This window comes from Grus americana, chromosome 1 (assembly GCF_028858705.1).
Source record: "Grus americana isolate bGruAme1 chromosome 1, bGruAme1.mat, whole genome shotgun sequence".
NCBI lineage: Eukaryota > Metazoa > Chordata > Aves > Gruiformes > Gruidae > Grus > Grus americana.
In genome coordinates this window covers 647,156-671,919 of record NC_072852.1, presented here as the reverse complement: position 1 = coordinate 671,919, position 24,764 = coordinate 647,156, and the positions used below count along the sequence as shown (strand labels likewise).

Genomic DNA, 24,764 nt, shown 5'->3' with positions numbered 1-24,764 from the left:
GCTCGCCACGACCCAGGCTCATCCCCTGCACAGCCCGGGGCTCGACCCCCGGGGCTCTGCCCCCCTCTCTGCTCCCAGAGAGGGCCCCGGGCTGGGCAGCGCACGGGGAAGGAGCCCCCCGCCCTGCAGAGCTGCCCGCTGGCCGCGGGGCTATAAATAGCCGGTATGTGGGTGAAAGAGGAGCTGGGCGAGCGGCGAGGGGGAGCACCGGGCCCTGGCCCCCCACGCTGCCCCGTGCTCGGCCCCACGGTGCCAGCGGGCAGCTCCTGCCAGGGCAGCCGGGGACGGGCAGCAGGCAGCGCAGCCCGGCGAGGGCGGCAGGCGGCCATGGGGAAGGCGAAGCCACGAGCCCCCACCGCTCCCGGGAGCTGCCGATGGGGAAGGTGTCGCTGAGGAGCTGCACCGTGCTGAAGCTCCGCTCATCAGCGTGGACAGGCAGAGCCGTGACCCGCTGCCAGGCCCAGGCGGGAGCAGGCAGAGCCCAGCACCCCAGAGCCCCCCGCACCAGCACCCACACCCGTGGGCTGGGTCAGGACCAGGGTCTGAAGCCCCAGGGCTGGCGAGGGGCCGGGGCTGCACCGGGCTGGGGGGCGGAGGTCTGGGGTGAGCCCGGTTCCCCCCTGCTCCCATGTTGCCTGTGAGCCCCCATAGGGCCGGGCCCCCCCCCCCGGGCCCCCGAGAGCAGGGACGGGCACACAGGGCCGGGACCCCCCCGGCCCCTGACAGCGGGGACAGGCACACAGGGCCGGGACCCCCCCCCCGGCCCCCAAAAGCGGGGATGGGCACACAGGGCCGGGACCCCCCCCCGGCCCCCAAAAGCGGGGATGGGCACACAGGGCCGGGACCCCCCCCCGGCCCCCGAGAACGGGGACGGGCACACAGGGCCAGGACCCCCCCCCGGCCCCCAAAAGCGGGGATGGGCACACAGGGCTGGGACCCCCCCGGCCCCCGAGAGCGGGGATGGGCACACAGGGCCAGGCCCCGGTCACTCGCAGCCCCCAGGCTCTGCTGACCGCACCACGGGCCAAGGAAGGTCCCGGGGGAGCCGGGGTGACCTGGAGCAGGGGGTGGACACAAGCCACGGGAGTGGGCAGCAAACCCACGCTTGCCTGTTCCCCCCAGAGCACCCACAGACCATTGCTGCTCTGGGGGGACTGCGGGGGGGGCAGGACAGCACCCAAAAATCACCCAGAGATACATCTTGAACAGGCGAGAAGCCAGGCAGCACCTCTGCCACAGCACAAACCAGAGCTGCCGCGACGGGCGAGACCCTCCTCGCCATGGGTGAGACCCTCCTCGCCATCCGCAGGGGCAGGGTGGGTGCAGCACCCGCCCCAGGGCACAGGGTGGGTGCTGGGACGTACCTCCGGGAACAGGAGGGCGGCAGGGCCTGGGGCTCCCGTGTCCCCGCCATCCCCTCCAGCCCGGCTCCGGGCAGACGTAAGCTGCGGCACCCGCTGCGCGTCCCAAACCACGGCCCCCGCCGACCCCCCGGCGCTGGCTGCTGGCTCTGGGGAGGGGCTGGCACATGCTGCTGTGGGGCAGCCCCCCACCCACGGCGATGGCTGGGGCTGCGGGCCAGCACGGAGGAGGAGGTGGCCACGGGGACACGGAGAGCAAGCAGGAGCCGTGCACCACCGCAGCGTTTATTGGTCTGGGGACGGTTTACATTCTGCTGTCGGGAGGGGAGGGGAGGAGCGGCCCCCGGCCCCCGGCCCCCGGCCCAGCCAAGCAGCGACGCGGCGCAGCTGAGAGCCGCAGGGAAGGCAGCCCGGCACAGGGCCTGGCCCCAGGGGCCTGGGGAGGGGCATGGGGGGGAATGAAACGCAAGAGCAGGGCCCCCACACCCCTCTGCCCCCAGCAGAGCCCTTGGACCTCGGCAGCTCTGCCTAGACCCTGCTGCAGGCAGGGCCCCAGCTGCAGGCAGGAGGGTGCAGGGGACAGGCAGGAGGGTGCAGGGGACAGGCAGGACAGCCCAGCCACCCGCCCCACCTGGCTCCAGGCTGCACCAGCTCCCTGCTGCTGGCCAGGGCCGGGGGCTCCCACCAGCCGGGACCCGCAGCTCAAGCCCTGCTCAGTGCCAACGGCGCAGAGGTGAGGGACACGCTGCCATGGGGGGACGTGCCGCAGGCAGCACCGCGCGGGCCAGCAGCCTCCCTGCTCTGCCTGGGGCCGTGTCTGCAGGAGCTGCAGCAAAGACATGGCCGACGTGCCACCTCTCCGTGACAGGACGTCCCCTCGTCCAGGGGGCACACGCCGGGGCAGACCCACCTCTCTCCCTGCATCGCTGCACAGTCCTGGGGAGCACCTGAACCGTTACAGCCCCCACCCGGGCAGCACACCCCTCGCAGCACGGGGGGGCAGCCCACCCTGGGGGGACACCGTGCCCCTGGGCTGCCCCACGGCATGGGCGCTGCTGGGGGGGGTGGGGGGCTGCGAAGCGGAGGTGGGCGCAGGCAGGGCTGGGCGGTCGCTCAGGAGCACTGCGCCTTGTGCTGGAAGTAGGCCTCGAAGCGGCTCTGTGCATAGTCCTGCGACGGGAAAGGGGCGTCAGGAACCGCCTGTGCTCCCGACACCCCCCAGCCAGCCCCCTGCCCCGACACCCGGAGTCAGAGGAGGGGTGACAGGCAGGGGATCCCCAGGGCAGCCCTGCACGAGGCAGGGCCTGATCCACTGCCAGCGCCCACAGACAGCGCTCACCAGGTACCCGAACTCGATGGTGGAGATCTTTGCCTGCAGAATGGACCACAGGCCCCAGAAGAAGTGGGAGGCCAGAGCGAACCTGATGGGGAACAGCCGTCAGCCCCGCCGGGACCCCCGTCCCCACCCCACCGGCACGCAGGAGGGAGCGGGATGAGGAGGGTTTTGGGGATGCTGCGCTCTCTGCAGCAGGGACCAGGTGATATGCCCTCAGGATGGCCCCCGGGACCCCCCCGCACCCCAGTGTGCCCCTCACCGGTTGATCTCCGTGAGCATCTCCTCCTCGATGCGGGCCTGCTCCTCGTGCGTGGTGTCCCCACGTCGCCCCGAGTCCTCCCAGAGGTAGTGCCGAATGAAATGCAGCTGGAAGAGGGACACAGCAGGCAGGGACGCTGCTGAATGCAGGCAGGGGGCTGGACTGCCCGCACCGACGTCCGACACAGCCCCACCAACCTCCGCAAGGCCCCCCTGCCTCACCCCCCTCGCTGGGAGCACCCCCTGCCCGCTGCCGGGGGACAGGGCAGCTCTACCTGCTGCTGCCGGCTGGGGTAGTGTTCTGGGGAAGCCTTGAAGAAGGGCCAGGAGTCGTGGGTGTAGTTGTAAACCCACTCGCAGAAGTGGTTGCCGATGTCGAAGCCCCTGGGGAAAGGGGAGAGTGAGCAGAGCCCCGGCCTCTCACCAGCAGGAGACGGGACCCCGGCCCCCTCAGACCCACCGGTAGTTGTAGCTGCTGTACTCGAAGTCGATGAGCATGAGCTTGTCAGAGGATGAAGCCTCGTGCCCAGCCAGCAGCAGGATGTTCCCTGCGCAGGGAACAGGGATGGGGCTGGCTCAGGGGGGCCGGGGGAACCACCAGCTCTCCTGGGGCTGCAGGCAGCTCAGGGGGGGCCAGGAGCATCAGCCTGTGCCCGGGGCCGGCAGGGTCTGGCTGGGCAGGCCGGGGCAGAGACCGGCTGCAGGACCAGGCCTCTGCGAGGGGACGCGCCCACCCGCCCGCCGCACTCACCCTCCTGGACATCGTTGTGGCAGAAGACCACCGGCGAGGGGGTGGACTCCAGCAGCTCCCTGCAGTTCAGGGGAGAGATGCCTCAGCAGGGGCAGGATCTGCCGGCCCTTGCCCCCCAGCCGCAGGGATGTGGGGGCCACCGCTGCCACCACACGTGGGCGGACAGAGCTACGGACACGGCTGGGACCCGGAACGTGAGGAACCTGGTGGGAACCCTGCCCCAGGGACGCAGGGACCCCTCTGAGAGCCGCCCCCGGGGGCCTGCATGGGGCCCTTGGGCAAAAGGCACGCTCCAAGGACAGGGGACAGAAGAGACCAGTTTCCGGAGAAGTCGAGTCCCCCCCGGCTCCCCATGAGGGGGCTGGCGATGGAACAGGGTTGTTCCCGCCTGCATTGTGCCAGCGGGCAGCTCGGGTTCACCTGAGGCTCTTCATCTCCTCCCCCAGGTTATAAGTCTTGAGGTGGTTGAACTTCTTTAGCTGCCCTTCCTCGGGGAAGGTGAGCTCCGAAATCTGCTTCAGGTACCTGGGAGCGCAGGAAATGGCGCTGCAGTGGGACAGACGCCCCATGGCGCTGCCACCCCACCCCACTGTCTCCCTCCCCAGCCCAGCGCAGAGCCGGGGCTGCCGAGGAGCTGCTCTGCACCCTGCTCCTGTGGGCCCCGCCAGCAGCCGGCCAGGAAACCTCCCCGTGCTCCAGACCCCAGGGGATTTCAGGAGTTGAGGTGATCCAGGAGCCCACGCAGGACGGCAGCTGCCCTCACCGCTCCATGGTCCCAAACAGCCACTTGGGCTCCTTGTTGAAGGGCATCACCATGCCATGGAACCGGGACATCTTCACCGCAATCTCCTTGGAGATGTCGGGGTCCCGCAGGTCCTCGGTCCACAGGCGCCGGCTCTGGGGGGACACAGCAGTGACGTGAGTGGCCTGCCCGCCCCAGGGGAGCCGGCTCTGCCCTCAGCAGCAGGAGGACCCGCGTGGGGCATCCCTTCCTCCCTTCCTCCGACTGGCCGGAGCTGGGGTGAGGAGCCCCCCAGGCAGCACAGGGTAGGGGGGGGGGGGGAGCCCATCCCGTACCGGAATGTACTGCTCCAGCCTCCCCTGGGGGAAGACCCCGTAGAGCCGTGGCCCCAGCGCCCGCTCGGCCAGGATGGCGAACATCACGCTCTCCAGCACCAGCGAGTCCACGCCCTGCAGACACAGCAGTGAGCCCCCGCGCCGGCAGCCCCTGCGCCGGCAGCCCCCGCTCCCACAGCCCCGCAGGAGACACGGGGCAGCTGCCAGGCCCAGGCCGGCAGGAAGATGCTGGCGGAGCTCGGAGCCGTGCAGCTGCCGGGCGGGGGGTGCTGCCGGGCGGGGGGTGCTCTGCCCCACGCTTACCTGCAGGATGGCCCCGTAGACGCGCAGCAGCACCTGCCGGGGCTCGTCCCCCACGCTCAGGATGTGCTCCGGCAGCGCGCACTTGAACAGCAGGTTGCTGAGCCCCCCGCTGCGGGCACAGCCGGTCAGGGGCTGCCACCGGGTGTGGGGTATGGTGGGGGGGACAACCGGGGCACCCGGGGTGGGGACACGACTGGGGGGGACAAGGGGTAGGACTGGGGAGGGGGTCTGGAGCACCTGGCAGGTGACAGGGCCACCGGTCGGGGGGGCAACAGGGGCACTGGGGGGGACACGGCTGAGGGCAGCACTGGGGCACCGGGCGGGGGGACATGACGGCAGGGCCACCGGTTGAAGGGGGAGTGGGGCACTGGGGGGGGACACACACACACAACTGGGGCACCGGGGTGGGGGGGACTGGGGCACCGGGAGCGGGTAGGACAGAGACACCGGGGTGGCACAGGGGTCCCGGGGCGGGGAGTGGGGGGCCCGGTTGCGGCCCCCAGTTCCGGTTCGTACCTGACAGGCTCGATACCGAACTCTTCGGGCCCGATGAGCTTCCAAGACCCGGCGAGGAACTCCCGGCACCAGGCATAGGCCTGCAGGCGGGTGGCGGCGGGCACGGGCACGGGCACGGCCACGGGCACGGGCACGGGCACGGCCCCGGCCCCGGCCCCGGCCCCGGCCCCGGCCCCGGTCCCGGTCCCGCTGCCCCGTCCCGCCGCCGCCGCCATGGCCGCCCCGTTCCGCCCGGCTGGGCGTAGCCTCCCGTCGCGTCCCAGCCGGGCGGGACAGGGCGCTTGCTGTCCAATAGGAAAGCGCGCAGGGGGATGACGTCGCGAAGCAGAACCAATAGGCTTGAGCCGTGGGGATGCGGCGGAACGTGGAGGTGAAGGCGCGGCTGCGGGAGCTGGCGGCGGTGCGGGGCGCGGCCGAGAGGCTCGGAGGGCCGGCCCGGGCCCAAGTCCTGGTCCAGGCCGATACCTTCTTTCGCGTCCCGCGGGGCCGCCTCAAGCTGCGCCGCACGCCGGTTAGTGCGGGGCAGGGGATGGGGACGGTCAGGCACCCGGGGGGGGCACCGGGCAGCTGCTGGGGGTGCTTGGGCCTTGGGGAGGGGGCGCCTGCGGGCCCGGCACTGACCCTGCCCCTGCCCCAGGGCGGCCGAGGGGAGCTGATCTTCTACGAGCGCCCCGATGCCGCCGGCCCCAAGCTCTCCTGCTTCAGCATCACCCCCACGGACGACCCCGATGGCCTGGAGGTGAGCGCTGGGAGGGTTCCCCCGGACAACGCACCCGGGGGTGCCGGCCGCTCCCCCCGCGGGGCTGCGTGTGCGCCCGTGGCCCGGCCGGGGCCTCGCTGTGGGGGCTCGGGGCCTTGGCTTTGCCGCCCGGCGCTGCGGCTGCCCCTTCCCGGGGCGTCTGCCAGCCACGGGCGGCTCCTCTCCCGGTGCGCAGGCGGTGCTGGCGCAGGCGCTGGGCGTGCTGGGCGTGCTGAGGAAGCAGCGACTCCTCTACCTCGTGGGACAGACCCGGGTGCACCTGGACAGCGTGGAGGGGCTGGGAGACTTCCTGGAGCTGGAGGTGAGCGGGGCACGGCCGGGGCGCGTGTGCCGGCCCCGGGGCGCCCCAGGGCTCACCTTCCCTGTGCCCGCAGGTGGTGCTGAGCGAGGAGCAGAGCGTGGAGGATGGCGAGCGCGTGGCCCGCCAGCTGATGAAGGAGCTGGGCATCGAGGAGGAGGACCTGATCTCCGGGGCCTACCTGGACCTTCTCCTGGCCAAGGGGGAGTCGGGCTCGTGAGGGCTCAGGGGCAGAGCCCCCACTGCCACCCCCGCCCCGGGCTGTGCCAGCGCACCCACAAGTGGCGGGGACGGGGCCAGCCCACCCCACGGCCCCCCGCCCTCTGCCACACAATAAAGGCTGGGGACGGAAGGTGTCTGTGCCTGGGACCGGCCGCTCTGCTGGGTGCTGGGGCCTCGGCGCTGGGGTCGGGGCACCCGCAGTTGCCCCTTGCTGCCCCCCTGTGCTCAGCACTGAGCCAGGATTACATCCTCTCCCCATGCTCGGCACCAGCCGGTGCCATGGGCTGTGCCGGGAACGGAGCACAGCGGTGCCGGGGGCAGAGGGGGGGCTCTGGGCCGCTGCTGCAGCAGCAGATGGGTCAGCGGGGGGGCTGGGGAGGCTGGAGGCCTCTGTGCTGCCTGCTGCTGCCTGCCGCCCGCCGGGCAGGTCCCCATGGCCACTGCTGTGGCTGCCTGATCCTGCCCGGGGGGGTGGGCTGGGGCCTGGGCAGGGGCTGCTGGGTGGGGGGTGCTGGGCAGGGGGGTGCTGCCTGTGCTGCACCAAGGCCGGGAGTCGGGCAGAGATGGGGCTGGGGGCCCTGCCTGGCCCTGCGCACCCAGCAGCCACCGCTCCTACCGAGTCCATCGGCATGCGTCGCAGCCCCGCGCCAAGGGGTGCTGGAGAGAAAAGGCCCGTGTGGAGCCGGGGGTGGTGGGAGCAACTGGTGAGAAGGGAACGGCTGTGGCCCTGCTCTGCCCGGGAGTCTCTGTGCTCCTGTCCCCCCACCCACCCCATTCACGGGGTGCTGCCGAGCCCCTCATCTGCTGGCTGCGCTGCCCGGGGGAGCGAGTGAGCTTCATGGGGGAGGGCGTCCCCTCCGACAGCTCCTCCCCAGGAGCCACATCTCGGGGTGCTGGCAGGGCCGGGCCATGCCGGGGTCAGCCCTTCCCCAGCTGCTGTGCCCAGGGCCCTTCGCAGCCCCTGCTTGCCCGCCCCAGCCACAGACCGTGCTGGGCCACAGCGGCCCTGTCCTGGGGAAGCCTCTCCCCCAGAACCCCAGTCTGGTGGGGGTGGGCAGGGACCTCTGGAGATCATCTGGTCCAACCCCCTGCTAGAGCAGGATCACCCAGAGCAGGTCGCACAGGATGGCGTCCAGGCGGGTTTGGAATCTCTCCAGAGAAGGAGACTCCACAACCTCTCTGGGCAGCCTGTCCCAGGGCTCGGTCACCCTCAGAGGGAAGAAGTTTTTCCTCCTGTTGAGATGGAACTTCCCGTGTTCCAGTTTGTACCCGTTGCCCCTTGTCCTGTCGCTGGGCACCACGGAGAAGAGTCTGGCCCCATCCTGCTGACCCCCACCCTTTAGATCGTGATAAGTGTTGATGAGATCCCCTCTCAGCCTTCTCTTCCCCAGACTAAGCAGCCCCAGGTCTCTCAGCCTTTCCTCGTCCAAGAGATGCTCCAGTCCCCTCCTCATCCTCGCAGCCCTCGGCTGGACTCTCCCCAGTAGTTCCCAGTCTGTCTGGAACTGGGGAGCCCAGCACTGGACACAGAACTCCCCCAGGGAAGCCACAGGCGAGGAGCGGGGTTGCTGTATCTCACCACAGCTGCTCTTGGGGTGCAGCCCTGTCAGCGCTGTCTTGTGGCCCCTGAGCCCCGTGGAGCTGGGAAGGGGCACCCACCCCTGGGAAGGGGCACCCACCCCTGACCAGGGACCCAGCGTGGAGCATGAGTGTCTGCCTGCACCGTGGAGGCTGGTGGGACGGGAGTCGGTGCAGGCATTGCCCGCTGGTGGCAGAAGGAGAGGTGGTGGCTGCTCGGTGTCCCGCTGCCGCCCCGGTGTTGTCCCACAGGACGGGCAGCGCCCTTCAGGCAGCTGCTGCCTGCGTCGGGGTCAAACCCCCTCGGCCGAGGCAGCTGCCCTCATGGGAGCCGTTCCCGAGTGGGTCTGCTCTGCCTGCGAGCTGGGGAGGCTCCGTCTGTACGGTGCCTGGGGGGAGAGGCGCTCCCCTGCGCCCCGAAGCATCCTTGGGGTGGGCTGAGCGGGTGGGGAGGCAGGGCCAGCGCCCCTCCAAGGGCCGGGGTCTCGGGGTGTCACCGGGTGGCTGCTATGCCCCTGTGTGCTCTGCGCTGGCACAGCGCTGGCCTTGCTCTCACCGGGGCTCCTCCATCGGTGGAGGGGCGGGTGGCTGGGAGGTGACGGGGCAGAGGGGGCTGGGAGCAGCTGCAGGACCCCCTGGGCTCAGCACCTCACCGGGCCTGTGGGGGATGGGGTGTGGGGGGGCCCCCGGGGCAGCGCGGGGGTGGGCGCAGGGCAGCCGTGCTGGTCCCAGCCCTCTGCCCGGTGCCCTGGGGCTGCAGGGAGCAGTCGGAGAAGGGGAACCTTGCGACGGGTCCCTGGGGCCCAGCACAGGGCCATGACGGGGGGGAGCCCGGCCACGAGCCAGTCCCAAGCACAGGCCGAGGAGCCACGGAGAGGGGCTGGGGCACCAGCCCCCCCATTCCCACTGCCTTTGGACCCCCCCAGTGCAACCTGCTCCCCAGTGCAGGGATTCCCTCCCCGCCCCCGGGTCCTCATGGCCCCTTCCCGCCTCTGACCCCCAGCAGCTCCTGCCCCCCCCATCCTGTCGCCCAGTGCATGGCCCCCGAACACGCTGACCCGTGGGACCCTACAGCCTCCCGTGCCCCGCCACCTCCCTGTCCCGCTCGCTCTGTGCCCCCCCCACTCTCCAGCCCCCCCACCCCCCGTGCAGATGCTCCTCGCTGCCCCCTCACCCCCCTCACTGTGTCCTCCTGCTCCCCAATGCAACGACTCCCCCCCCCCCCCAAGTCCCGCAGGGCCCCTTGCAGCTTCTAGACCCCCCTCGCTCCCTCTCGGCCCCCCCTTCCACCCTGTCCCCTCAATGCACAGACCCCCCCAAGGCCTCCTGAGCACCCCTTACATCTCGTCCCAGTGCACGTACCCCCCCTCCTCCTGGATGCCCCACTGCACCCCACTCCCCGCAGCACGGACCTCCACTCCTCCTGGACCCCCATTGTGCCCCCCCCGCTGCCTCGTCCACCTCCACCATCTCCCCCCGCCCTCCCCATTGCTCTCTGCCCCCAAAGCAGGAACCTCCACGATCTCCTGGGCCCCCCACCGCCCCTGCACCCCCCGTGCCTTCAGCACCGGGCACCGGACAGCCCGGCCCGTCAGCACCGCGGGGGGAACAGCCCGGCCCGTCAGCACCGGGCACCGGACAGCCCCGGCCCGTGAGTACCGGGCACCGGACAGCCCGGCCCGTCAGCACCGCGGGGGGAACAGCCCGGCCCGTCAGCACCGGGCACCGGACAGCCCCGGCCCGTCAGCACCGGACAGCTCCCGCCACGCGGCCGCGGGGCCGTGTCTGCCCGCCCCGGCCGGGCCCGCTCCGCCTCCACCGGCCTATAGGCTCCCTGCCCCCCCCTACGGCTCCCTATAGGCTCCCTGCCCCCCCTACGGCTCCCTATAGGCTCCCTGCCCCCCCTACGGCTCCCTATAGGCTCCCTGCCCCCCCCCCAGCTCCCTATAGGCTCCCTGCCCCCCCCATAGCCTCTGTGCCCCCCATACAGCTCCCTGCCCCCCCCCCCAGCTCCCTATAGGCTCCCTGCCCCTCCCCTATAGCCCCTGTGCCCCCCCCTACAGCTCCCTGCCCCCCCCCCAGCTCCCTATAGGCTCCCTGCCCCCCCCCCCAGCTCCCTATAGGCTCCCTGCCCCTCCCCTATAGCCCCTGTGCCCCCCCCTACAGCTCCCTGCCCCCCCCCAGCTCCCTATAGGCTCCCTGCCCCCCCCCATAGCCCCTGTGCCCCCCCCCAGCTCCCTGCCCGTCCCTTTACAGCCCCCCGAAGCTCTCCTATACATCTCCCCACATCTCCCTATAGGAGACCCCCCCTGTGCAGCGCTGCCCCTCCCCTGCACCCCCCCCTCCCCAGCCCCCAGAGCCCCCCACCCCCGCGTGCCACCCTGCTCGGTGCCTGTCCCCCCTTATAGAGCCCCCCGCTCCCCCCAGACAGCCCCTGCTCCCCTCCATAGGAACCGCCAGCCCGCTCCCCTTCTATACAGCCTTCCCTAGGCCCCCTCCTTATACAGCCCCCCTCCCCTCCCCAGAGAGCCCCCAGCTCCTCCCTGCTCCCCTCTAGACGGCCCCCCCGGCTATACCACCCCCCCGATCCCCTCCCTATACACCCCGCCCGCTCCCTATACCCCCCCGCTCCCCTCCCTATAACGACCCCCCGCCCCTCCCCGCTCTCCTCCCTATTCCACCGCCCTCCTCTCCTATTCCACCCCCTTCTCCTGTCCTATTCCACCCCCCGCCCCTCCCTATACCACCCCCTCCTCTCCTATACCACCCCCCACCCCTCCCTATACCCCCCCCATCTCTCCCATACCCCTCCCGCCCCCCCCCCCCCCCGCGCAGCCCCCGCCCCTCCCGGCTCCTCCCTCGCTACAAGCCCCCCCCCGGGCGGCCCTCGGCCCCGTCCCCCGCCGCCCCCCCCCGCCATAGCGCGGCTCCCCGCCCCCGCGCCCCGCCCGGCCGCGCTCCCCGCGCAGCTCCGCAGTCCGGCGCAGCCCCGGCCGGGAGAAGATGGCGGATCGCGCCGAGATGTTCTCGCTCTCCACCTTCCACTCGCTCTCCCCGCCCGGCTGCAGGTGAGCCCGGCCCGGGGCGCGGCGGGGGGGCGATGCGGGGCGGCCCGGGGCACTGCGGCGGGGCGGGGGCTGCCCTTCCCGGCGCGCCGCCCTTGGCAGTGCCCAGGGGCCCGGGGCCCGGCGGGGGAGGCGGCGGCACCACGGCGGGTCCGGGCCGCCTCCCGCCCGCTCCCCCGCCCGTTCACCTTGGGAGGCCGGGGCCGCCGCCGCTCGGGGCCGAGCAGGCCGCCTCCCCCCCGCGCCGGGCAGCGCTTCCCGGTGCGGCCCCGTCCCGGGGATTAACAACGCAGCAGCCGCCGGCCGCATCCCGCCCCCCCCCACCCCCGGAGCTGCCCCAGCCGCTCCCTCCCGGGCGGGGGGTGCTGGGGCTCGGGGGGTCCCTCTGCCCCCTCCACCCCTCGAAGCCCCGGTCGCGGACGGACAGAGCTTCCCCCCCCCCTGGGCTCAGGGCCCTCCCCCGGCTCGGCTCTGCCCGGTGCCGCCGCATCCCGCCGCTGCGGGGGGAGCCGCCGCCTCTTTGTCTCTCCCGCCGCGCCGCAGCGGCCCCGGACGCGGCCGGGGGTGGTCGGGGCCGGCACCGGGAACGGGCCCTTCCGAGCCCCGCAGGGCCCGGCGGCCGCGGGAGGGGGCCCGGGCCGACAAACCCCCCCCGGCTGGTGGGTCGGGGGCTCGGCAGCCGCCCCGGCTCCTGCCGGGCTGCCCCGCCGAGGCTCGGCCGTCCCCAGGTGAAGCGCGGGTGCCCGAAGCCGGCGGGTGCCCCCCCCCCGCCCCCGGGAGCAGCGCCAGGGCCCGGCCGTGCCGTGCGGGTCACCTTACCGCAGGTCCCGCGGGACGGACACGCAGGGCCGTGGTGCGTGGGGCCCGGGCACCGGCCTGGCCCCGCCGGCGGGTCCCTGGCGTAGCGGGGAGGGGGACGCGGCTGGGCCCTCACCCCCTTCCCGCACGACCTTGGCAGGAGCCTCAGCGGGTTGGGGTCCCGGTGGGGGTCCCTGGGCGAGCGGTGGGGTGCGGGGCCGGGCGGGAGCTGGGCGCGGGGCTCTGGGGCCCCGGCAGTGCGGTGGGAAGGGTGGGAGACGGCGGCGGGGTCATCGGGGGGGCCCTGGGGGCGCGAGGCTGCAGGCCGAGGGAGCTGGGGTCTATTGGGGACACGGGACGTGCCCTCGGTTGGTTCTGGCCTGCGCTGGGCAGGGCTCATGGCTTCCCCCCCCCGGACTGTCCCCGGCCACGCTGCACAGCGGGACCCCGGGCGTCCCCGCTTGTGGTGGTGCAGGGAGGACGGGACGTGGCCTCTGCCGAGGCTGCTCGGCTCCTTCCTGCCTCTTGCCCGGGCAGTTCTCTTGGGGCTCGGCCGTGTCCTCGCAGTGCTCCCCGTTCAGCCCCCGCGCCCTGCCCGCACCCTGCCTGCACCTTGCCGTGCGGGGTCAGGGCTGGCACGGGCAGGTCCCGGCCGTTCGCTGGAGCTGAGGCCTGGGCCAGGGACGTGTCCCAGCGAGGGGCAGGTGAGGCCGGAGCCCCCCGAGGCCCCCCCAGCCCAACCCAGACCTGCTCCTCTCCCCCCAGGGAGTTCGGTCCCCCAGGACTGAACTTGCTGCTCCTCCATGTCTCCCCCTGCCCTTGTGCTCCGTGAGGGAGGGATGGCAGCAGCCTGGCCCCTGCACCGGCCATGTCTGCTCTCCTCCAGCCGCGTCCATCACCCCTCGGCTCCCATGGGAGCACTCGGTCACCGAGGTCCCCAATGGTGGCCCCGAGCCCTGGGCAGCACCGTGAGCAGCTCGAAGCTCCTTTGTGGGTGCCAAAGGGCTGGAGCCATGACTGTGACCCCCAGCCCACGCCGCTCCCTGCCGGGAGGAGGAGGCGGCAGCCTGGGGAGCAGGCGCTGCACCCCTGCACCAGCCCAGAGAACTGGCTCAAATCCCCGGGGACACCGTGGCAGCGAGTGCACCCAGGTCTCGCTGAGCACCCGCGAGGGCAGGGCCTGGTGAGGGAGGGTGAGTCCCTGGCTGTCCTGGCTCGGCAGCGCCGGGTTCGGGATGTGCCAGGTCCATGTTGTGCCCCTGGGGAGGCTGCACCCAGCCCAGGGCTCGGTGGGGCTGGTGGGGTGGGATCCCCTCACCGGAGGGGAAGGAGCAGCCGGTAAAGGCGACATGACGGGGAGGGATGGGTGCGGAAAGGCCATGGTGCACCCGTGGCAGGGCCTCGGCAGGGCTCCAGTGGGACGGCTCTTGTGTCCAGGGTATGAGCCCCGGTGGGGCCGGTCGTGGGTCAGGCCAGGGAGCCTCGGGGGCCGGTCACAGGTTTGGGGTGAGGTACACTGGCCGGGGCCAGCCCCCGAGGGTCAGCACTGACCTCCCTGTGGCTGCGGAGATGTCGGGGACCATGGGTGCAGAAGGGGGTGGGGGCAAATCTGCCGTCCTGTCCCTGTCCCATCCCTGTGGGAGAAGCCATTGCAGGAGAACCACTGCCAGGGCGAACTGTCCAGGGAGCTGGTCTGAAAATAATGAGGAAATTCAATCTTCCTGTGGCCTGCTCGATCGTCACTCCCTCCTCGGGAAGCCCGGCCCCCGGCAGCTCCCGTGCAAACACCGGTGTGCATGCCTGTGTGCGCCCCGGTGTGTGCCCTGCTCCCCGTCCCTGCGCAGCCCCGCTCCCTGTGCCCCAGGCGTGGGTGATTTTGGGCCCCAGCGCTGCCCCAGCCCCCCGCTTCCCTCCCCCGGCTCAGGACATGCCAAAGCGGAGGTGGCGAGGCCGGCTTGGGGCACTCAGCGGGGTGCTGGGTCCCTGCACAACCCATGGTGGGACATCCTGCTGCCTTCTGCCCTTCCTGACCCCCTCTGCATGTGCGGGGCTGGGGTGAGCTCCCCCCTCCTCGAACCGCTGCCTCGGCTCCACGTCAGCTCCGGACCCTCACTCGGGTGCTCCCCGGCCAGCCGCGGTGCCTGGGGCAGCCATTGCAGGGATGGACGCCGTCCTTCCCGCCTGCTGCTCGTCACCGGTGTGGTGAGGCGCCTGTTGCTGTATCCCTGCACCCAGAGCGATGGTGCTGCCTCTTCTCCGGCTGCAGCGGGGCCATGGCCAAAGCCCCCAAGTTCCCCCCGGGGAGGCTGTGGGGCTGGGCCGGCTCTCGCTGGTGGCCCCATCCTGCCATGGCAGCCCCATCCCGCCGTGCCCGCCCCAGCTCTGGAGCTGCGTGACCTAGAAATTTCAACTGTGGTTTGTCGCTCCCCGCTGCAGGGGATGGCTGCCGTGGGTGGGCAGCAGCCCCAGCCCTGCTCGTGCGGGGCAGCCATGCCGTGCTGAGCCGATGTCTGTGTCCCCTCAGCCAGGACGAGGGCTGGTGGAGGAGTTGGTCCCCACGTGAGGAGGGTCCAGGGGTGCGGAGCGGAGCCCGGCGGGGGGTTTGCAGGACCCCGGCAGGTCTCTGTTCCAGGAGGACTCACGGCCGTGCTGTCCCTGCCCTCCCACCTGCCTCCCCCCGGGTGCCAAAGGACTCCTGAGGCCCCCGGGAGCACAGCAGGTCCAAGCAGCTGGTCTGGTAGCAGGAGGGTTCTGCCCCCCACCCTGCAGCCGCCGATGTCCCCCGGAGCTGGGGAGCCGGGCTCTGGTCCCCGCTGCCCCGGGGCTCCCCCTCCCCTGGCCGGGGTCCGGCCCCATGCCCGGCTGAGGCCATGGCTGTGGTCCTGCCGCCGGCTCTGATGCTTTTGCCACAAATCTGCGAAGATTTGATGCCGTCTCAATGGCCTACTTCTGGGAATTATGTGATTTGGGGAAATGTTTCTCCCTGTGAAATGGGAGTAAGCGCCTGGCCTCCGTGCTGGAAAAAGGGAGTTTGGGGCAAAGTGGGGGAGGCGGCTCAGGAGGCAGCCGTGGCTGTGGGGGCTGGGACGCCCCGCTGTGTGGGGGTCTGCTCCCGCTGCCAGCTGGGTCCCGAGGCCGAGGTCCCAGCGAGGCCCCAGACCCGTCCCCGCCGGAGGAGCCCCACGTGCCCCGGCCCCTGCCCGGGTGCTCCCGTGCTCCCTTGGAGCCAGGCTGTGGGGGGCCCTGGGTGCCCCCAGACCCCGGCGGGGCGGGGGTGGGCAGAGGGTCCCTGCCGGCACCCGGGCGCTGCCGCGCCTCCCACCTTACAGAGCCGCCAGAAACGTTTCATTTCCGCTTTCCGACACCAAACCCTGCCAAGAGTTGTCATCTTTTTATTTTTTTTTTCCCCTTTCCCTGCAGAAACCGCTGGTTTCCATGACACCCCCGTTCCTGACGGGAACGCATCGGCTTGGTTTCTGTGACTGCCCTTACCTGGGGGCAGGCAGGGAGGCAGCGCGGGCAAGGCCGGGGTGTCAGGGTGTCGATCCTCCCTCGCCGCCCCCGTCCCTGCCTGTGCCCCGCAGCGCTGCGAGACGCTGCGTGGCTCTGCTCCAGGTGATGCCTACAGCAAACCGCCCAGGCCCGAGGCAGCCCTGGGGTGCTGGTCACCCCGAAGCCGGCGGCGGCAGCAGCCGTCCCCTCCCTGCCTCGGCTCCAGCACGTGCCTTGGGTTTGGCTCAAGGGATTTTGCTGGGCTGGGAACTGGGGAGACGTGGTGGTCTCGGCACCTCTGCCCGGCCGGGGGTGACCCTGAGCCGTGCTGGGCTCCCACTTTGGGCTCTCACCGCCCCGGCACGAGGCTGGTGGTGAATCTGGGCGGTTTGTGGTGAGCCGGGCGGGAGGGAGCGGCTGCCCTGCGCACCGCTGCGGCCATTGCCCTCCCCATCACCTCTGGTCTCGCCTGGCTCCCGGCGCGGGGCCAAGCCCCGGACTGCGGCTCAGGGTCCCGGGCGCTGCGCTGCCTGGCCGGAGCGTGCCGTGTCGGCTTGGCTGGTGCTCCCGTGCCGGCGCCCTGGGGTGACGGTGTTACAATGCCAGCACGTCCCTGCGGTGCCGCTCAGCTCTCCGGGCCCTCGTGGTGCCGTGGGCAGAGCGGGAGGCGTTTCCCTGAGGCTTGTCGGCATGTCGTCCCCGGCCTGACGTCCCCGGCCCCTCTCCCCAGGCCCCCCCAGGACATCAGCCTGGAGGAGTTCGACGACGAGGACCTGTCGGAGATCACGGACGACTGCGGCATCGGGCTGAACTACGACTCGGACCACTATGAGAAGGTGCAGGAGCTGAGCGTGCCGAGCCTCCCGGGGACGCGATGGCTGCGCAGAGCTTTGGTGGGGACCGGGCGGGGGCATCGGCCCGACAAAGCCCCTCCCGGAGCAGAGGGTGCAGGGGCCCCGTGCCAGCACACCAAGGGGATGCACCGCAGGGCACAGGCAGGGTTCTGAGCCCAGGGACCCCCGGCAGGACCGGGCACCCCGGGGCCTCCCACCTCCTCTGGCTGAGCCCCGTGGGGTGGCCGTGGGGAACACGGGTGGCTCAGCACCAGCCCCACCAGCCGGGCGCCCGCCTGCCGCTGCGCTCCCCTGGCTCCGGTGGCTCCGGTGGCTCCCACTTACTCAGCTCTCGCCCCGCTCTGCCCGGCGCAGGGGGGACGGTGCTGGGGAAACGGGCAGGGGCCAGGCAGGCGTATGGGTGGGATGAGGCACTGGGTGCTGGGGCCGGGACGGGCAGGGAGGGACAGGGAGGGCTTTGGCAGAGCCGGGGGGGTCCCTGGTCCCAGCACAGGGCACCTTCCTCATGGAGACCCCCGTCCTGTTGGGGCAGGAGCAGAGGGGAGTGGAGGTGCTGCCAGCCCGGTGCCGGCGGAGCTGCTGGGGAGGGTTGTACCGCGGCGGCCGTGCCGTCCTGGCGAGCGGGGCCGTGACCACTAACCCGGTGCCGCATCCCCAGGACTGCCTGGTGCTGGAGCGCGGCGAGCAGCCGCACCCCGTCTGCACCTTCCAGGACGACTTCCAGGAGTTCGAGATGATCGACGACAACGAGGAGGAGGAGGAAGAGGAGGAGGAGGGCAACGAGCTGGAAGCTCCACCGTCCCCTTCGCCCTCACCCATCCCCTCGCCCGCTCTGGAGGAGACGCAGAAGCACCGGCCCACCACTCTCAACCTGACAGCCCCGGGCACCCAGGTGAGGGTGGGGGCGGGCCGGGAGGGGTCTCTGCCCCCCAGGGCCGGCGGAGTGGGAGGAGCGGGGGCCCTGTGGGGCGCAGCGTGGGAAGGGGCCCCGCAGAGGCGGGTGATGGGCACCGGGAGCACCAGCAGCACTGGGGCAAAGCTGGCTCCAGCTCCAGCTCCAGCTCCGCGGCAGGGCCCCTGCACGCTCCCTGCCAGGCCCTGGCCTGGGGGTCGGGGGGTCCAGCGGGCCCCATCGCCGTGTGCAGGGTGCTGGGGTGAGCGGGGGGGTCCGGGACGTCTCCGTGGGGCAGAGGGCTGTGAGGTGCCGCGGGCGGTTGCTGGCTGCAGGCACAGCAGGTGTCGCGTGCTGGCCCCGGGCGTTGCACGCGCGTGTGCACGGCTGCGTGTGCACGGGTGCTCGTGCGCGCCACGTCCCTCCTTTTCCATCCCCGGAGCTGGGCTGAGTGAGGGGCTCCCCCAGGGCGGATGGGGTGGGGGGGTCCCCGCAGGCGTGGCGCAGCGGGGGTGTCCCTGTGTGTACGCGTGTACGGTGCTGGCGCTGAGCTGCTGCGCCGCCGCAGTGTGTGGGAAGCCGCGTGCGGTGCCGCCTGCATCCGGCTGCGTTGCCATGGTGCCGGGGGGCTTTTGGGATTCTTGGCCCCCCTCCCGGGAGGGCACCGCAGACGGCGGGGGCCGGGGGGGCTGTCGGGGGGCTGGGGGTCTTGGCCAGGCTGGTGCAGGAGGGCGGCAAAGCCCCAGGGCTGTCCCCCAGAGCCGGCCAGCCCCGACGCGCTGCACCCCGGCGTGACGCACTGTCAATGCCGGATCACGCCGGCCGCCCTGGTCCATTGTCCTCGGGGCGTGAGCGGAGCCCCCGGCGGTGGCCGGGTCTGGCCCCATCGGTGTGCCCAGGGTGCAAATCCCGGTAATCCCTGCTCCGGCCCATTTACACCGGCCCTGGGAGGAGGCGACACCCTGGTCCTGGGACACTGCCCCCCCCCAGCACCCACCCGGGCCTGCGGCACAGCCTGTGTGACGCCCGACCGTCCCTGCCCTGCCGTGCCGGCCCCCCCCCGCGCCCTCCCCAACGCCGCGCTCGTGCGTGCCCTGCAGCACGTGGCGCCGGCCCCGCTCGCTAATCTCCCGCTCGGCAGGATTATCGCTGCCCGCGCTTCCCGACGGGACTAATCCGCAGCTGCCGCCGCACCGGATGGGGCAGCCGTGGCCCTGCCGGCTCCTGCCCGCGCCGTGGGGCCAGCGGCTCTCTGGGGGAGGCAGCGGGGTCCCGCTCCCTGGGGTCGGGCTCTGTTTGCGGAGGGACAGGGCGCAGCAGGGCCTCACACCGGGGGTCCCGTGGGGTCAGCACCGGTGCTGGCATGTCCCCCGCGGGGTGCTGTCCCCAGGGCCGTGCGGGATGGGCAGCGTGCCGTCCCTCAGTCCCGCTCTGCGGCAGGCGATGCCGGGTGTGCGTCTGGCTGGGCAGGGGAGCTGGGGACATTGCGGCCCTAATCCAGATAAGCCCCCGGGCACGTGGCCCGGGCGCTGCCAAGCCGGCGGGGAGCACCGAGCCGTGCCGAGGGGCGTCCCTGGGCCAGCCCCGCCACGTTTGGTGCCCCTGTGTAGCCCCCGCCGGGCACCCGGCACCCCCCTCGCCGGGTCCCCAAATGCGCCTGGGCCCCCTCCCTGGGCTCCAGGTCCCCTCCCCAGGCTGGTCCACCCACCCACCCTCCCACCCTGCCTCCGCTCTTCCCCCAGGACTCCCTGAACAACAACGGCAGCTTCCCACCGCCCGCTCACCGCACCACCTGGCAGGACGCCCTTCTCCACTCCTCCTCCTCCTCCTCTTCCTCACACACTGGTGAGCAGGGGCTGGGGCTGGGGCCGTGGGGCTGGCGCCGGGGCGGGCTGCACCCGGGGATCCCGCAGCCGGCCCCTTTGGTGAAAGCCTGGCGGGGTTTTGGCCCCGGGGCGGGGGGCTGACGCGGGGCTCTGCCTTCCCTCGCAGGACACTCGTCTCCCCACGCCTGCATCCAAGACGGACCGTGCCTGGAGAGCCCGAAGGGGCCGAGCCCCGGCCAGGCCGGGCAGGCCCCCGCCTCGCTGCAGCCCTCCCCCTTTGACTCGCAAGGCAACAGCCACGAGTCCCTGGCACATGGTAACCCATCGCCCCCGAGAGCCGGGGAAGATTATAACATGAATATCATCTCCTCTGCGCTCCGAGCACCGCACTCCCCGTCGCGCCTCCGCCAGCCGCCCCCTAAACCGTCTCTCTCTCCAACAGGGCCTGCGGCTCCTCCCGGCCGCCCCGCCGGCCCCGACGCGGCTTCGCCGCCCCAGGTCCCCGCGGCCGCCGACGGCCGCCACGCCAAGCCAAAGCACGACACGGCTGGCGGGCGGGAGAGGCCGGCGCCCGGCGAAGGGGGCGGCCTGGGGGCCGGGAGCCCGGGGTCCCCTGCGGCCCCCCGTGAGCAGCCCGGCTCCCCGCGGCCCCAGGAGGAGCCGGCGGCCGTGGCCGTCGCCGAGCGGCACAACGGGCAGGGCGCCCGGCTGACAGGTGCCTACGTGTGCCCCGCGGGGCCGGCGGAGCCGCTCAGCTCCGACGGGGAGGGCCCTCAGCCCGGCCGGGCAGCCAGCGTGCGCGGGCACCCCTCGGGCTCCTCGGAGACCACCTCGCCCTCCTCGGACCCTGGCATCGAGGCCGACCTCACCAGCAGGACCACCAAGCCCTTCCTGCCCGGCGGCCGGCACAGCGAAGACCTCAGCTCGCCTGGCTCCGACTCGGACGTGGAGGGGGAGATCGAGGCGGCTTTCGCCGGCGGGCGCCTGGTCAGCAACATGATCTCCTCCATCTCGGAGACGGAGCTGGACCTGAGCAGCGACAGCAGCAGCGGCAGGTCCTCCCACCTCACCAACTCCATCGAGGAGGCCAGCTCGCCCACCTCCGAGGCTGAGCTGGAGACGGAGCTGGAGGCCCCCGGCCTGATGGGCATCAAGGACTCCCTGCTGCTGGACAAGGGCAAGGAGGAGGAGGAGGAGACGACCCTGGAGAGGGAGCTCCCAGAGCACGGCATGGTGAGGCGGGAGAGCCTGGCGGAGCTGAAGATGGAGGGCTACTATGACAGCCTGAACCCGGCGGACTCCTCCGCGCCCACGGGCCAGACGGACGTCTCCGCCTCCAGCCCCCTGGACCTGAAGATCGACCCGGACCACAGCCTGGAGAGCATCCGGCGCTCCTTCTACCTGCCCGTGGGGCCCAAGCTGATGCCCGAGGCGGACGAGGAGGACAACAGCGAGTATGACTCCGACTCTGAGTCGGAGCCCGACCTGAGTGAGGACTCGGACTCGCCCTGGCTGCTCAGCAACCTCGTCAACAAGATGATCTCGGAGGGCTCCTACCCCATCAAGTGCCCGGACGAGTGCTTCCAGCAGACCCACTCGCTCTGCGACACCATCTCCCCGGCCTCTGACCTGGAGCCCGAGATCCTGAGCGAGGCGCTGGACGGGGACCCCGGCTCGCAGGACTCCCCGGTGGGCACGGGGGAGCCAGCCGCCCTGCCCCGCTGCCAGCGCGCCATCGAGCTGGTGGACATGGAGACGCTGCGCAGCTCCCTCCAGCGAGCCGAGGACGAGCGGGCCCTGGGTGCCGGGACGGAGCCGGTGCCGGAGCTGCCTGCCGACGAGCCGGGTCCCTTCCTCTTCCTGAGCAACCCCACGAACGACACCATCGCGCCCGTCTTCCCGGGCCACCCCGTCACCCTCGACAGGCTGGGCGCCTCCGAGGTCCTGGCCACCTTCGGCTGCTGCCCGGGGCCGCCCCGCAGCCCCCTGCGCGCCTCCCCGGGGAGCGAGGCCGCCGGTGGGGAGCACCGTGCCACCGCGGCGCCATCGGCCGCCGGCCCGGAGGACTGGGCCGTCGACAGGGACCTGGACTCGGGTGTCCTGGAGGCCGACGACATGATCGACGATGTCCGGTTAGCGCCCCAGGGGCAGGGCCCCGACGCTGGCCCGCCTGCCCTGGACGTCTCCACCGCCAAGACCAACCGCGGCTTCACCATGGCCTACTCCACGGACGAGGACGAGACGCCCTACCTGAAGGGCTCCCCCTTCGCCGAGGACCCGCTGCGGGGAAGCTTCGGGGGGGAGCTGCCGCCCGCCCCCGGGGCGCTGGAGCCGCGGGCACTGGATGAGTCCCTGGCCTACGACTCGGTGAAGTACACGCTGGTGGTGGACGAGCACACGCAGCTGGAGCTGGTGAGCCTGCGGCGCTGCACCTCGGTGCTGAGCGACGACAGCGACCTGCTCCGTGCCTGTGACCGCTGCGACCTGGATGACGAGGCGGCCTTCGGGGACGGGCTGGTGGCCCCCGATGCCCACAGCTCCTCTGAGGACTCGTCCCCCGAGGCTGACCTGCAGTTCTCCAAGAAGTTCCTCAACGTTTTCGTCAACAGCACCTCACGCTCCTCCAGTAAGTGACCCGCGCCGTGCCGTGCCGTGGTGTCCCGCGCTGCTCTGCGTGCTGTCGGCTGGCTGGCTGCCCTCTGCCATCCTGGCCACGGCATCATCGCCGTGTGGCACGGCACAGCACGGCACGGGAGGTGGGGCAGGGGCAGGGTGGCTGCAGGGGCCGTGGGGCCGGACCCAAATGCCGTGGGCTCTCCCCCGCGGGGCCGTGAGGCTTCACGGGGTCCCCAACATGGCTCCGCACTGGCACCCCGCGGGGTCCTGGGCCCCGGGCTGCTGGGTGAGGGGCGCAGGGCGAGGGGCTCAGGTGGGACCCCCTGCGGAGGGGCCGGAGCCCATGGGTGATGGCCATCTGCTCCCCTCGGCCCGGGGGTCCTGCGGCCCCTGGGGTGGGCAGAGGCGGTGGGGTGGGAGCTGCTCCTCGGCCCCACGGCAGCCGCCTCCTCCACAGGCACAGAGTCCTTCGGGCTGTTCTCCTGCATGGTGAATGGCGAGGAGCGGGAGCAAACCCACCGGGCCGTCTTCAGGTGAGCAGCGAGCCTGGCCGTGCCGGCCATGGGCACCTGGGGGGGGTCTCGCAGCACCCCCTCTCCTGCGGCTCTGCCCCTCCCTGCCCACGTCCTCCTTCCGTCTGTACCCCCCAGGTTCATCCCCCGCCACGAGGACGAGCTGGAGCTGGACGTGGACGACCCCATCCTGGTGGAGCTGGAGGAGGATGACTACTGGTACCGGGGCTACAACATGCGGACGGGGGAGAGGGGCATCTTCCCCGCCTTCTACGCCCACGAGGTCGTTGGCCAAGCCAGGGACACCATCGGTAGGAGCCTGCGGGGTCCCCGGGGCCGTGGGGGTGGCAGGAGCTGTGGGGCGCGGGGGGCTTGGGGGGCTCAGGGCGCCGTCTCCTCCCCTCTCCCCGCAGGCCTGAAGAGGAACCCGTGCTGGGTGGAGCGGTTCAACGTGCAGTTCCTGGGCTCGGTGGAGGTGCCGTACCACCAGGGCAACGGCATCCTCTGCGCCGCCATGCAGAAGGTGAGCCTGAGGGAGGGGGCGGCGGCGGGGCCCCCTCCTCCCCACGCCGGCACCCTCACGCTCCCCCCCCGTGCCCCCAGATTGCCACCACCAGGAAGCTGACGGTGCACCTGCGCCCGCCGGCCAGCTGCGACCTGGAGATCACGCTGCAGGGCATCAAGCTCATCCTGACCGTCACCGAGTACAGCCAGGATGAGGAGGTGAGGGGCGCGGGCGGGGGTCCGTCGCCTGCCTTGCCGCAAGCCGCGCGCCCACACCTCGGCCGGCTTTTCTCTTCCAGTTTGAGCGCTGCAGCCACTTCTTCCAGATGAAGAACATCTCCTTCTGCGGGTGCCACCCCCGGAACAGCTGGTGAGACCCCCTCCTCCCACGGCCCCCGGGCACTCCCAGCCCCAAGGGACCCCCGTCTATCCCCTGCCCGGGGGCACCCGCGCTCCTGCGGTGTCACGCCAGGTCCCCCTGCTTGGTCCCCGTCCCAGCGTGGCCGCCCCAGCCCCAGGGCCCCGGTGGGTGTCCCCTCTGCAGAGCCCCCCGCGGCCGCTGGGCCACCCCATGGGGCAGGAGTGGGGTGTCCCCCCCCTCACCCTGCCCTTCCCCTGCAGCTACTTCGGGTTCATCACCAAGCACCCGGTGCTGAGCCGCTTCGCCTGCCACGTCTTCGTCTCCCAGGAATCCATGCGGCACGTCGCTGAGTGCGTCGGGTAAGATGGGGATGGGGCTGGCCATGTGGGGCACGGTGGGGCTGGGGCTGCAGGGGGGCTGGGGGCAGGGGGGCTGGCTGTGCCGGCACTGGGGGTGCAGGGGGGCTGGGGGTGCAGGGGGGCTGCCCCAGCCCAGCCCAGCCCTGAGCTGCCCGTTGTGCCCTTCCTTGCAGCCGAGCGTTTCAGGAATATTACCAGGAGCACCTGGAGTACGCCTGCCCCACAGAGGACATTTACCTGGAGTAAGGGGGCAGGCGCTGTGTCTCCTGCTTCCGCACCCCCCTCCAGCCCCACAGACGGCCAGAGACTCTGTCTGACCCCACAACCAGCCGGCTTGGCCCCCCCTGCACATGCTCCAGCCCCCGCCCCACGGACTCCCTGCACATCCTCACCGCTTCTTGGGGGGCCAGGGGCCAGGCTGCAGCCGCGGACCACGGGTGGGTATCTGGGGTGCGCCCAGCACCGCCCCGGCCCTGAGTCCTGGGGACCCTGGCCAGGGGGGTGACGCAGCCGAGCCTCGAGGCCGGGGGAGAAGCTGCCCCCCTGCATGAGCGAAGCCGGCCCGGGGGCCGCAGGAACGGGGACCGGCTGTGCCCCCGCTGTCACAGGGGATGGGGATGCCGGGGGTGAGTGGGGTCGGGGGTGTGCAGGGGGGCAACTGCTTGCGGGGGCAGCGGGGGGGGGGGCTCAGGGGGGTGAATGGGGCTGGGGGGGAGGTTGTGGGGGGCTGATGGGGGCATGGGGAGGTAGGGGTGCTAGGGTGAGCATCTCCAGCCATGAAGCCCCCCAGTCCATGCTGTCCCCGTGCACAGTGGCAGCACCACCCTCCCAGCCCCCCTGGGGGGGGCTCCCCCCACAGCTGCAGACCCCTCGGAACAGCCCTGTGCCCCGGTGCAGCCGCCTTGACCCTGGCCCCTCCACGGCCCCAGCACTGCAGCCCCCCGGGGAGCACGGCACAGCCCCTCCTGCCCCCGGCTCCCTCGCCTCCATCGGTGTCCCTGGCTCCCGCCCCACCGCTGCTCTGC

General features: G+C 72.3%; 2 protein-coding genes across 3 annotated transcripts; one reads left to right on the top strand and one right to left on the bottom strand.

Moving 5' to 3' along the window:
* Positions 1–1,625: 1,625 nt before the first annotated feature.
* On the bottom strand, positions 1,626–5,868 carry CHKB (choline kinase beta). Its single transcript, XM_054813130.1, has 11 exons — positions 5,603–5,868; positions 5,087–5,195; positions 4,784–4,897; positions 4,470–4,603; positions 4,127–4,231; positions 3,707–3,765; positions 3,416–3,503; positions 3,231–3,339; positions 2,957–3,063; positions 2,701–2,782; positions 1,626–2,531 (listed from the first exon to the last, which is right to left on the bottom strand). The coding sequence occupies exons 1-11, from the start codon at positions 5,815–5,817 to the stop codon at positions 2,475–2,477; spliced, it is 1,179 nt and encodes a 392-aa protein (XP_054669105.1). The 5' UTR covers positions 5,818–5,868; the 3' UTR covers positions 1,626–2,474.
* A 5,527-nt stretch (positions 5,869–11,395) lies between these two features.
* MAPK8IP2 (mitogen-activated protein kinase 8 interacting protein 2) lies at positions 11,396–24,360 on the top strand. 2 transcript variants are annotated; one of them, XM_054813432.1, is made up of 13 exons: positions 11,396–11,528; positions 16,546–16,651; positions 17,328–17,561; positions 19,304–19,406; positions 19,554–19,703; positions 19,830–22,013; positions 22,461–22,536; positions 22,654–22,826; positions 22,929–23,038; positions 23,119–23,238; positions 23,319–23,389; positions 23,641–23,739; positions 23,913–24,360. In XM_054813432.1, exons 1-13 carry the CDS (start codon positions 11,464–11,466, stop codon positions 23,983–23,985), a joined length of 3,564 nt encoding a protein of 1,187 aa, XP_054669407.1. In that variant the 5' UTR covers positions 11,396–11,463; the 3' UTR covers positions 23,986–24,360. The 2 variants fall into 2 exon arrangements, with proteins under 2 accessions (XP_054669407.1, XP_054669406.1); XM_054813431.1 differs by having other exon boundaries at positions 19,554–22,013.
* The last annotated feature ends 404 nt before the right edge of the window (positions 24,361–24,764 follow it).